The sequence below is a fragment of the Uloborus diversus genome, chromosome 8 (assembly GCF_026930045.1).
Source record: "Uloborus diversus isolate 005 chromosome 8, Udiv.v.3.1, whole genome shotgun sequence".
In the NCBI taxonomy this organism is placed as follows: domain Eukaryota; kingdom Metazoa; phylum Arthropoda; class Arachnida; order Araneae; family Uloboridae; genus Uloborus; species Uloborus diversus.
Window position 1 is genome coordinate 132313636 of NC_072738.1, and position 13444 is coordinate 132327079.

The 13444-nt window shown below is 34.8% G+C and overlaps 1 protein-coding gene across 1 annotated transcript in view; it reads right to left on the reverse strand.

The window, feature by feature from the left end:
• The window catches only part of LOC129227292 (synaptotagmin-7-like), a 280815-nt gene that overhangs the window by 71823 nt on the left and 195548 nt on the right, over positions 1-13444 (reverse strand). Inside the window, exon 4 of the mRNA XM_054861830.1 lies at positions 1699-1840. Within this exon, the coding sequence (XP_054717805.1) occupies positions 1699-1840 (142 nt within the window). The remainder of the gene's footprint in view (positions 1-1698; positions 1841-13444) is intronic.

The window sequence follows — 13444 nt, forward strand, 5'->3', positions numbered from 1 at the left end:
ACAACGCTATATGATTGTAAGCTATAAGATACACATCTGTTACTTAATAAGAAATGAATGGTGATTTTCAAAACTAAATAACATAAAAATATTAAAGGTTTGAAACAGTACAGAGCGAAAAAAGCGTCCGGACCCTGTTTTGAAGTAAGACAGTGTAATAAGACATAGTAAGAACGTGCGTAAACGTGCCCCGTCGGTAAGTTTGGATTTATTTTTAACTTGCAACAAAATTTAATAGCTTTTCTGTCCATATAAATACAAAAAAAAGATAAAATTCTGCTAATTTTTATATTTATTTGTTTTTAACTGCGTATTTTTTATTTCCAATAAGCTTAAAAATGTTCAACACAAAATTTACTCAGCTTGGTAGAAAACAGATTTTTCTATCCGTATGCTAATCTGAAGCCCGACTGCTACTCAAAAACTTGTGAGAATATTTGCTAGGGAGTAGCATCAACCTGGTATGACTGCTGGATCTCCAGTTATAACTCGTTTCGGAAAAAGGACACCGCGTAAACGTGCCCAGGTCTATTCTACTGTATCTATAATGCATTTTTGACTGTCCGGATGCAATACAGGATTTTATTTATTTCTTGTAAATGGCAACAATCAGCTTGTTGCCAAGTTTTTCGAAACTTGTGTTGGTGTATGTCTGTTAGGAAGGAATCTTGCAATTCAATTTTCTCCCACTTTCTGTGATCGCATTCTCAAGAAATTTGGTATGCGATCTCAGACGACCACATGACCATGCGACATTCTATAAACAAATTAATTACCTTACTATTAATTAAAAGTTTATTCTGATTTGAATCAATATTTTTGCATAAATCCACTAATATGAGGACGAAAAAAAGCTTGCAAAAATTAGAATTAAAATCGACAGAAGCCCATAATTTTCTGCATTAGATAAAATTTGTTCCATTGTTCCAACTTAATTAGAACGTGAATATAACAGTTTTTAACTAATTTCCAGCTAAACTGTAGGTGAGTACAGATTGGATAACTTTCAATAGAAATGCTGGAAAATAAAAGTAAAATGTTCGGTTGTGTTATAACTTTTATCAAATATGTGTTTTTATTTCTACTTGACCCATCTCTTGTAGATAATTTGTAATCAGATACTTCCACTTCATTCGCAGACTAAAATATATATGATATTTGTTTACAATACCACATTAAAATATTCCGCTTCCATTAAACTTAGACACACAATATATACAATCCGAAATTAATTATTGAAATCCACCAAATTAATTATTTCATCCAAACCGTTAAAGTTCCTTTAACATTTCAAATTATCTGCTTACTGTCCATCCAACCACGGATTGCATGGAATTTTCAAATGTCCAGATAAGACGAATCTTATGTGAATAAAGGGGGAAAGTAAAAATTTGATGCGCGTATTCCGCTATTTGAATGAGACTCTGTTTTTGCAAAAGCTGACATCGGTAAAAAATAATAGATTCGTCCATTTTCGGCTGTAAAACGGACGTTTGTCTTTCCATACAATCCGTGGTCAGACAGTAGTTGCTGTAATTACGATAAAGTGTAAAGTGGCAGTAGGAAGAAGTTCCATTAAAATCAGAAAATCTCACCAAAAAATTAAGTCCCCCCCCCCCCGTCTATCAAAAATCACTAAAACCGAACCCTAGATATGTAATGTCTCCCTTTACTCAAAAGAAATTTCGCCAATCTTACCTATAATGTCTTTGGCGGGGAGATCTCTGCCTTGAATAATCCTAAGTACCAAAGTCGATGAATAAAAATCGTATTCCAAACTAAATTGAATTTGACCAGCTGGTTCTAATGGCTCTGATGTATCCACTTCGTCATAGTCATCCTGAGGAAAGAAAAGGACATTGTAGATAAAAATACAAATTCTACAAGAAAGAAAATTGTGTGGGTTCGAAACGTATTCAAAGTTTTATTTAACATTATGTGATTGGCACAGAATTTGAGCCATTCTTGCGAATTTATCCCTCAAAAAATTGGTTTTGCTTTGATGTTCCAACCTTTTCTTTGAATCCTACTGTCATAATATGTTACTGACTTTTTTAAAATAAAAACAAATAATACAAATACAAATACAAAAGTGACGACCAGCAACAGGCTCTGTGCCCAGCTAGGCTGAGCCTAGTCAATTTACAATCCCCAGTGAAGATCAATGGCCCACTTAAAACTATCTACTCCCGTGCTCATTACCACTTCTTCCGGTAAGCTGTTCCAACCCTGCTGTAATAATAATTTTTCCTAACATCCATTTTAGCCTGAGATTTAAATAGCTTAAAACAATGACCCCTTGTCCTGTTTTCAGTGCTAAACTTCAGCCCCGTAACATCTTTCATTTTAATAAATTTAAACAACTGAATCATGTCCTCTCGGTCTCTTCTTTGCTCAAGACTGTACATTTTTAGCCTTCGAAGCCTCGAATCGTAGTCTGAATGAGAAAGTCCATTTATTAACCTTGTAGCCCGCCTTTGAACCCTTTCCAATACGTTAATGTCTTTCTTAAGATAAGGAGACCAAAACTGAACAGCATATTTCAAATGAGGTCTTACCAAACTTCTACACTACTGGCCATTAAAATTGCTACACCAAGAAGGCGACATGGTACAGACATGAAATTTAAACGACAGGAAGAAGATGATGTGATATGCAAATGATTAGCTTTTCAGCGCATTCAGACACCGCAGACGCCCGCAGCGACACCTAAAATCAATTTAAATGAGGAAATTGTACAGCCGATTTCCCACGCGCAAATTCAATTTGAACGTTGTTGCATGGTGGAAAATAGTTGTGATGCCTCGTGTAAGAAGAAGAAATGCGTACCAGCACGTTTCTGTTTTTAATAGACGTCGAATTGTAGCCTACCGCGATTGCGGTTTATCCTATCGCAGTATTGCTGCTCGCGTTGGTCGAGATCCAATGACGGTTAGCAGAATATGAACTCGATGGGTTCAGGATGGTAATACAGATCGCCGTACTGGTTCTCAACGGTCAGTAATCACTAGCAGCCGAGGGGACAGTCATGTTATCCGCATGGCATTAATGGATCGTAGAGCCACGTCACAAGCCCTGAATCAAGAAATGGGGCCATTTGCAAGACAACAAGGGTCTACACGAACAGTTTGGCGACGTTTACAGCAGAATTGACTGTCAGCTCTTAGACCATGGCTTCGGCTACAATTGACGCTGCATCACAGACAGCAGCGCCTTCAATGGTGTGAGCAGCGACGAACCTGGGTGTACCAATAACAAGACGTCATTTTTTCTGATGAATACAGGTTCATCTTATAACATCATGATAGTTGCATCCGTGTTTGGCAGCATCGTGGTGAACGCACACTTGCAACGTGCAATCGCCATCGTCATACTGGCCCATCCCCTGGTGTGATGGTATGGGGTGCCATTGGAAACACAGCGTCTTCACCTCTTGTTCGCATTGACGGCAGTATGAACAGTCGGTGTTACATTTCTGATGTGTTACGACCCGTGGCTCCTCTCTTTATTCGAGCCCTGAGAAACTCTACGTTTCAGCAGGATGATGCACGACCGCATGTGGCTGGTATTGTGCAGACTTTCCTTGATACGGAAAATGTTCGACTGATGCCCTGACCAGCACGTTCTCCAGATCTCTCACCAATAGAAAACGTCTGTTTAGTGGTTGCTGAACAACTGGCTCGTCAGCAAACGCCAGCCACTACGGTCGATGAACTGTGGCATCGTGTTGAAGCTGCATGGGTGTCTCTCCCTGTATATGCCATCCAATCTCCGTATGACTCAATGCCGAGGCGTACAAGCTCTGTCATTGATGCCTGAGGTAGTAGTTCTAGGTACTAATTTCTCAGGATCTGTTCACCCAAATTTCTTCGAAATTTGATCATTTGTTATTTCCAACATAATATATGTGTCCAAAAAATATCATTTTGTTATCTGCACTTCTTCCTGGTGTAGCAATTTCAATGGCCAGTAGTGTATATAAGGGCAGAAGAACTTCTTTAGATTTGTTTGAAATAGATCTATTGATAAACCCAAGCATCTTATTGGCTTTGTAGTATAATGCTACATTGAATCAGGTAGTCTTTTCGAGACTAATGAGAGGAGGATATGAATTTGTTTTCCAGAAAAATTGAAACAATTAGGTGTTAGTATATTACTCTTACCATTTGAGTTATGGGGGGGGGGGGGTTGTTTAGCTTCATACAGTTTACGCAAAAACTGTATGAAGCTAAACAAAAAAATACATTAAAATCGATGCATCCATTCCTTTAGAACGTTATAAAAACAGTTTCGTTGCAGTAAGTTACTGTTCCTAAGCCAGGGCAAAAGCAGAACTACATGCAATAAACCACACGGCCCGTTTATCACATCCAGAGACGGCAGTTCTGTTCTTGTTAGAACTCATCAGTCGGGAATAGTGAATTAGTGAATAACCAAGTTGGGGGGAGAAGCAATCTCAGTAAAGCGGAGAGTGCCAACAAACTGGTAGACAAAGTAAATTTATCTCACCGGTGAATGTCCGCAGCATGGTGCGTTTCGACTCGTGAATTGAGGGCAAAGCTTGAGTATTTAGCAGCAAGTAACCGCCCCCTAAGCCAGGGCTAAGGCAGAAGTACGTGAAATGTACCAGACATCCCGGTTATAGCAAAATTGACTTTATCTACCAGTTCTCGCAGCCTCAATGAGATGGCATCTCCTTCCAGTTTGCTTATTCACTAATCCAGCCTGATGAGTTCTAATAAGAACGAAACTACAGTCTCTGGATGTGATAACCGGGCTGTCTGGTATATTGCTTGTAGTTACATTGCAATTTACCATGCTAAAATGAATCCAATGTTTCGTATTTTTAAAAACAGCAGAACTGAAACTCAGACTCCTGCATTGAGTTTAGGTTTTATATTCATGGGAAAACTGTATCAAAACTCTGCTGGAGAAAATAAGTCATTAAAACGATATTTTTCGGCCGCTGTGGAGTCAAACCAATTACTTTTGTTGCCGTCAGTTGTCTAAAGCAACGTTTTTCATCAAGTGGTCCAGCGGGACCGGTACTGGTACGCAGAAAAATTTGAACCGGTATGGAAAGATTTTTGTTCATCCATGTTTAAAAAAATTTCTTCCTCAAAAAGAAAAAAAAAAAAAAATAATAATAATAATAATTTGAATTTTGACATCTTGAATTCAAATTATGTTTTTCACAATCACGAGTGTGTGTGTATGTACGCGTGTGCTTATGTGTGAGTGTGGTGTATGTGTGTTTATGTGTAGGGGGTATGTGTATGTGTGTAGGCATGTGTGTTTGTGTCTGCGTGCAGGTATGAGTGTGTGGGTAGTTGTGTGTATGAGTGTTTGTGTGGGGGGGTGGAATGTGTATGTGTGTGTAGGCATATGTGTTTGCGTCTGTGTGCAGGCATGAGTGTATGGGTAGTTGTGTGTGAGGTGTGTGTGTATGTGTAGGTGTCTGTATGTATGTGTAGGTGTCTGTATGTTTGAGTGTGTGTATGTGTTTGTGTGTATATGTAGGTGTATGTATGTGTGTGTTGTCTGTGTATGTATGTGTGTGTTGTCTGTATATGTTTGTGTGTGTGTGTGTACGTGCGTGTATGTATGCGTGTAAGTGTAGGATATTGACGATTTTCGCTATAGGAGCAGCAGCATGAGGATCCGGTCGACGGTGATGCTGCAGAGGGTGCTGGTGGGAAAAATAAAATGATAGCACATCAAAACAGTCAAATGAAAGCAATAAGCAATCGTGATTTCTCAAAAAAAAAGGACGATTAAAATCACATTAACATCCTATGCGTCATCGTTTAAGTGAATTTTGTGATTAATTTTAGTACTTTTATTTGATTTTTCAGCAATGAAGATTTATAATTAATATCATAGCTACTTATCTTCGTCTTATAATTTAAATATTTCCTGCAACACCCAGCACAGGTAAATTTTAATTTGTTAATTCATTTATTATTTTTATTAATATATATATTTTTGTAAAAAAGAAAAAAAAAATCTCAGCCTTTCGCAATTTTTTTCTCCCCGAGTGTTTAACGATCCCCGAGTCAAATCCCTCCTACCCCCTCTCTTAATTTCTTTGGTTTCCTTCTTTTTTTGTAAAAAAAGAAAAGACAAGGAAAGAAAAGGATGAAAGAACCTCACCGGTCAGTAAAAAAGGTTCTCTCTTTTTTAACAGTCCTCAAATGTAAGGGTTTTTTCTTCTTGTAAAAAAAGGGCGGAGGGGAGGAAAAAGAGAGGAAAGAAGGAAGAGGAAAACAAAGGAAAACAACATCACCGGTCCGCGGGCCGGAAAAGGCTGAGAAACGCTGGTCTACAGGAATGTCAGCGCTTTAAATATCATTGGAGAAAGACAGTTTTCAAATCATTCAACTTTGAAATGAAGAGAAAGAAAAAGTGTACTTTCTCATCTACGAGTATATCTAGTTGAATTATTCAAGAAGTTCAGAAAATTGTATGCAAATTACTTCGCACATGAATCACCGAGCGTCTCTAGATATTGCTTCAAATCTCATATTCTGCAGCACTGTAGTCGCAGCTCGGCTTAAATAAATAACAATATCGATTCAAGAAGGTTTTGTAACCACAATAACACAGTTCATTCGTGTTGCAAAGATATCCCGATAAACATTTTGTGGTTAAATAGGTTAAAAGCACCGAATATGATATACCTTTTGGTTACGTACAACTTACAAGATTAAAAAAAACATTTTAAAAAAAAATGAGTATAGAGTGAAATTCAAAATTCGGGGATTGGGATTATTTTAGTTCAAAAACTTTAAACCAAAAAGTTTTATATATCGTTGCCATTACATGTGAGTAAATGTGGGAAATAAATAATGCGCAAATGGCATTAATGAATGGCATTTCCATCACTTGTGATGTCATGTGTAGAAGCGTAAAAACAAAATTGAATCTGCGCACCAGTTAAAATATTTTTTTTTAAAATATTAAACTTATTCAAATTATTTTAAAAATGGTCAAATTCTATGTTTTTTAAGCATTATCTTCCGGAAAAAAATTCAAATTTCGGAAACGACCCCAATTGATTAAAACAATCAGACAAATAGATAAGAACACAGCTCGAATATTTTCCTTTCTTGAAACTCATAATTTATGGTGAGTGAAGCAGTTTTATCCAGTTTAACATGCAAGTAGAGGTACGTTTGCTAATTCTAATGGCCTCTTAATTTTCTTCTTTTGCACGCTCAGAACTTGTATGTGGAATTTCAATTATACCATAAAATAATTAGTTCGAGTTAAATCTTCTGTAAGTGTTTTTTCGGACAAATGTTTGTCCAAACCATTATCAAAATCAATAAAGTTTTATTCTTAATTACTCCCCATTGTTATTGCAGGATCAGTTGTATGGTAATCAAACGAAAACTTGCAGGTTTCTAAAAATTAATGACACGTAACGTTTTGAGAAATCTTCAGACAGATTCCACGTTGTTTTCTAAAATAACCAATGGTTAAATGTGCTAGATAAAATAATGGAGTCGTTTTCAAAATTTTAAAAGTATTTTTTTCTGAAAGAGCATGCTTAAAAGCATAGGATATGACCATTTTTTAAAATAATTTATTTACTTTAATATTTTTAAAAAATTACCCCAAATCGTTGCGCTTTCATTTTTTTACACTTCTGTCGTGTGACATCAAAAATGATGAAATGCCATTCAATGTTGCCATTCACAAAACAAAATATTTAATTCGCATCTTTACTCACGTGTAATTGGCAACGATATGGTTGATAGCAAGCGTAGAGCGCAATTTTAATTCGCTGCTTGATTATCATAACGTGGGAAACGTAGTAGAAAGATGCGCCAAATTGCATCATTTGTGACGCCATAAAGACCACGTTTTGTTTGAAAAATCGGACATTTTAAAAAATTAATTTAAAAAAACTATTGGGAAAATGAAAGTATTTTCTGGGTCCATGTAATTTTTCTTGCTCATTCTATCCATTTCAATGACTAAAAGTAGTACTGAAGAAAACCACCCCCATTGTAAACATTTATTCAGTTATTGTTTTCGTCACATTTATCAGTATCAGACTCACGATGAACAAATTATGTTCTTTATTTCTATAAAATGTAATAATTCATACAATAATATAATCCCAATGCAATAATATAATCCTAATAGTACTGTTAGTAAACAGCTTAAAGAAAAGGATCTTTATCTAGTTCAAGCATTCTCATTTACATATAATAGAGAATGATCGAGTAACGCTCCTGACGTCAATGAAACTAGCTCCACAGCATGATAATTTGATAATATGCTTTGACGAGGCTGAACTGGATCCAGTAACTTAACTGTTTTTACTGGTAAGACTCATTTCAGGGGAATGAAGAAACGAAAAAGTGGTCTACAATGATCGCTATCTACTGGAGTTAGGGTTAAAATATCAACTATAAAAATATCACCAAACAGGAAATGGCTTCGTTCGAATGTAGAAGAAATTTTCACGCAGGTTACCTAGACGGGATTTTCTAGCATAATTCGCAACTCCAATAAACTATAGGGAGGGTGCAGTCACTGTCTAATGGCGGATGAAAAAACTAAAACAAACGCACGTTGTAACGTATAAATTGCTTCTAAACTTAGGAAATGACAGAAATTTTTGTTCGCATGTATGATTTTTTGTTATTTATTCATTTGAAAAGACTTTTCAAAGTCTTTTGGTTATTCTGATCCATAAAGAAAGAGATTAGAAATCTAAAAGTATTACGAAAGTAAAAAATTTATTGCAGAATACACAGTAAAGAGTTCAGAACACTGTTCTGAAACAGCCATTTTCACGATGTTGAATTCGGAATTCATAAATTTTTGGCTCGCTTCGAACAGCATTTTCATTTTGTACCGTTTTTTCTATTACATATCATGTACAGTTTCGTGACATTTCCGGCATTTGTTGACATTTTTGTGACATTTCCGGCATTTGTTGACATTTTTGTCACATAGTGCACATACGTGACAAACTGTCAAGAGTAACATTAAACACTAGATAATTTATTTCTATGACTATATGATTGGATATCAAAAGAAATCATCATGCATTTAATTCATTCGTCATGGAAATGATTTAACTGATATGCAAAATCTTGTCAAGATAGATTATTCTTTTACACAATTTTAAAACCATAACCCTATAAACAGAATTTTGGCTAAACTCTTCCACCGACAATGACAGCTTTTGCAGAGCAATAAAATAAAGTTGGCGCGATATTTTAACGATAAAAATTCCAAACTTTTATTTTTTATTGTTCAAATTTTTAACGTTCTTTATAGATTTTTCAATCTGTTCTGCGATAAATATTTTCAAGAAAATTTATTTGCATTCTGTACATTTCAGTTAGATGCTATAGTAACAAAGGTTATATAAATCATTTATGTGGAATTAGGTTAAGGAAAAGAGTAATTTTTCAGCATGGCCCTAGTGTCCAGTCAATGTTGTTAAGTCCGCTTTTTTTCATCGAATTGAAAAACTGATATTTATTCAAATTCACTCAGAACAAGATAAATAAAATGTGTACTCACAGTTTATATCAGATATTTTTGATGTTACGCTGTTGCGAATGACGATTCCAAATGATGAATTACGCAAATAAAATTTAAAAAAACGCATAAAAAAACTGTTTGTTTTGCCCAAAATGAATACGTGGGACGCAATGTTTTAGTTTTTTCGGCAGTTTTTGTAAATATCCGCAAGGTAGCGTATTCGAGCTCTGGAGTTGCGAATAATAATATGTAACTAGCTGCGTGCCCGGCGTTGCACGGGCTACTTAAAAAAATAAAAGAGATGTCCAACTGATGTTTTTGTATTACTCTGACATCAGTTTCTAAAGCGCTAAAGAGTAAATAAATACGCGTAATGCAAGGTTTGCAAAACACCAGTAGGGCATATTTTTGGTAAAAATCTCTTTAACGTTAATCGTAGTTATCATAAATACAAGTTATGAGTATTTTCAATTAGCACAAAAGATGAAAATATATGCATTATCAACTATAATCTGTACTCACATTAAAATATACTACATCTGATAGACTATATCTGAAATATTTATGTACAATTACAATCAGCTTTTTACATAAAATGACACACACTTTTTGGTCGATTACGTAAAACTAAAGCACCAAGACTAAATAAATACCAAAAAGCATTAAATACCAAGTCATCAGATTCCAATTTAGCTTTAGTTAAAAACCTTAAAAACAATCTGTTTTGTTCAACTCTGTTTCACTTAAAGAAATCCAAACAATCTTCATTTAACATGTTCTTTTAAAGATACAAACTGTATTTGATAAGAATAAACAGGAAGGGAAAAAAAAGAGTTATTACAATTCGAAAACTCACCCATGTGACGGGGAAAAAGTCCAACAAAATAAATATAATTAGTCGCACATCCTAAATGTGCCAAAATATGAGGCCGATGAATGATAAACTTACACTACAATCAATAAACATAGCTAAAGAAACAACTTTCATATGCTGAAAAGAGTTAAGAACGTTGAATGTTAAAAAAAAGGACAGACGATAAAATAAAGACTATGACCGAATAGAGCTACCAATTTTAAACTAACTTAAAATGAAATTCTAGATGGAAACATTGTTTTAAGATTTGTACAGCAGCCAAAAAAAAATCTCTTTTAAAACAATTACTATAATTTTACTTGCTCACCCATATGCAAAATAGCAACAGGAAAGAAATAAAAATTCCTGAATAACGTTGTTAATTAACGTTTTAATTAATATCTCTCCTGATAGAAGTCGCCCAATTACGAGATTGGTCCTATTGTTTTCTTTGGAAAATTTCGAACTGATCGGTATCTCGTTCGACTCTCGATTCGCAGCGGTTCTCGAGAAGATCAATCTTCAGACAGACAGACAGACAGACGGACGCGAACAGATTTTAATATTATAGTGGATATTTAAAACTTCTTCTTTATCTGAACTGTTGCAAAAGCTGCAGCCTTTTTCTTTTCTATGTATCAAAAGCAATAAATGAATAATGAGAATAGCATTTTTTCCCTGAAAGTGTTGCCAATTATCGCTTACCAAATACTTTGATTTGATTGAAGATTTTGTGTGGTGAAAAATATATTATTTTAATTATTTATTTATGGTTTCTTTATTTCTCACTTTTTTTACTGACCTAAAATATTTAGTTTCAAAAAGTGTTGAAAGTAAGTTTTTATCTAAAATTTGGTAACTTTACCCTATTTCAGACACCTTATTTTTTTAAAGTATTTTTTGCATCTTGATACAAATTGGGCTCACAAAAAGAGCCTTCATAAGGACTGATGTGTAAAGAAAACTGCTACTTTCGTGAATGTGTGTGATTTTGAAATAAAATTAACATTAAATCAAGTGATAGGATTCGACTTCACTGTAAAAACGATTCAGAAACGCTCCTGGAAAATAATAGGCAGCTGATGTGCCCAATGTCTTCCAGTAACATATCTTGGAAAAACCAGGAACTTTTTCCGCTAAAAGTCAGTAACCTTTCTGAAATTAACCTTGAAATTTTCTTAAGAAATGCGAAATCTCTCCAGTTAAAGCCAGTCATGTCTCTAGAACCTTCTAGAAAATTAAGTTGGTTATAGTGTTATTGATTAGAACCTTCTTGATTTACTAAGAAGGATCCATAGAAATCAGAGCGACCGCGGCCAAAGCTATGCAAAAAAGAACCAACCACATATCTTGCCTGCACTTCCTGCCTTGCATAGCTATCATTGACTTTTTCGCTCATCATTAAGCGTTTAGTCAACATGGACAGGCCTTAAGCAACTTTTGGCCGATATACTTAATAAACACGCTCATTCAATCTTTAAACTGGTTGCTAAAAATATTTCCCACAACAGTGAAAAGTTTGCACGCGTGCAACTTATAGCGATTCAGAAAACTTTTTTGTGATGATACTTGTTTTTACGGGGAAATAGGTGAAAACGTGTGAAATCCCGAGACGTTCCACGGAAATAACCAGTAACGTTTCGGAATTTTTTTACAGTGTTGTTGAAACATTTACACTCATCAATATATTTGAAATTGAACTTGATTTGATGTAAACGAAAAGCAAAATTGAGCAAATAATGGGTAGGGGAAAGGGGGTTCGTGTGAACGCGGGGCACGGGGGGGGTGTGTGTTTTACTAAGACCACTTCCAGCAAAAAGTCTGGAAAATTTCTCTAATAATGACAGTACCAGTTGTACCTCTTGGACAAACATTTAGAGCAATGTGCCATTTTATGTTTCTGTGGTTGCAACTTCTTTGTTTTAGCAGGTGCTGAAAAAATTTTATCCCTGTTTTCTTCATGTGAAAACATTTTTAAAACTAACTGCTAATCTAAATCTGAGTATTACAAACCATTGTATGAACATTCTAGTAAATTTATAACAATGTTTAAAAAATTTCATTTAATAAAAAAAAATTTCATTTTTGCGAGTTAGCTCTAAAGTAGACGATAGGGCACTTGCGAACACAACATCTAGGGGCACAAGTGAACAATTCCCATTGCCGCTCTCCGTAATATTATTATTAGTATAGGATGTGTTGAGTGTTAAAAAATGTGTATATATATGTAATTATATTTTTCCTATAACCAGTTAGTAAATTTATTGTTAGTTGTAACAAATACTATCAAATATTTATTTATTTATGTTTATTTTTTTTATTTTTTTATTTTTTTTTAAATTAAATGGTCAATAATTTAGTGTTACATAATACTTACAGGAAATACTTACAGGACACAAAATATGTTCATTTAATTAAAGACAGAAGTTCAAAATCATTTTAAAATTCATTATCAAACAATAATATGAAGCTTAAAAAAAAGCAAATTATTATTAAATGCTGCATTTCAACTTTCCGCAGCAATGCTTTTATTAAAATGTGTAGCGTGAAGAAAATCTTTGAGACGAAGGGTCTTTTGCCATTTTTTGTCTCGAATATTAGCAAATAAAACTCTAGGTTTTGTTTTAAAGGCTTCTCCTGTAATCGGGAGATTTAAAATTTTTACTTTTTGTTTTGTTTTCCAAAACCGCCACAAAATTTTAATTTTTTTTTTTTTTTTTTTTTTTTTTGAGCAATCACGATTGCTTATTGCTTTCATTTGATTGTTTTTGACGTTCCTTTGATTTTTCCCACCGCCACCCTCCGCAGCATCACCGTCGACCGGGTCCTCACGATGCTGCACCTCTAGCGAAACCCGTCTCCAGGTTTCGTCAATATCCTACACTTACACGCAGACATACACTCACCTACACACATATACATATACACTGTAAAAAAATTCCGAAACGTTGCTGGTTATTTCCGTGGAACGTCTCGGGATTTCACACGTTTTCACCTATTTCCCCGTAAAAACAACTATCATCGCAAAAAAGTTTCCTGAATCGCTACAAGTTACACACGTGCCGACTTTTCATTGTTGTG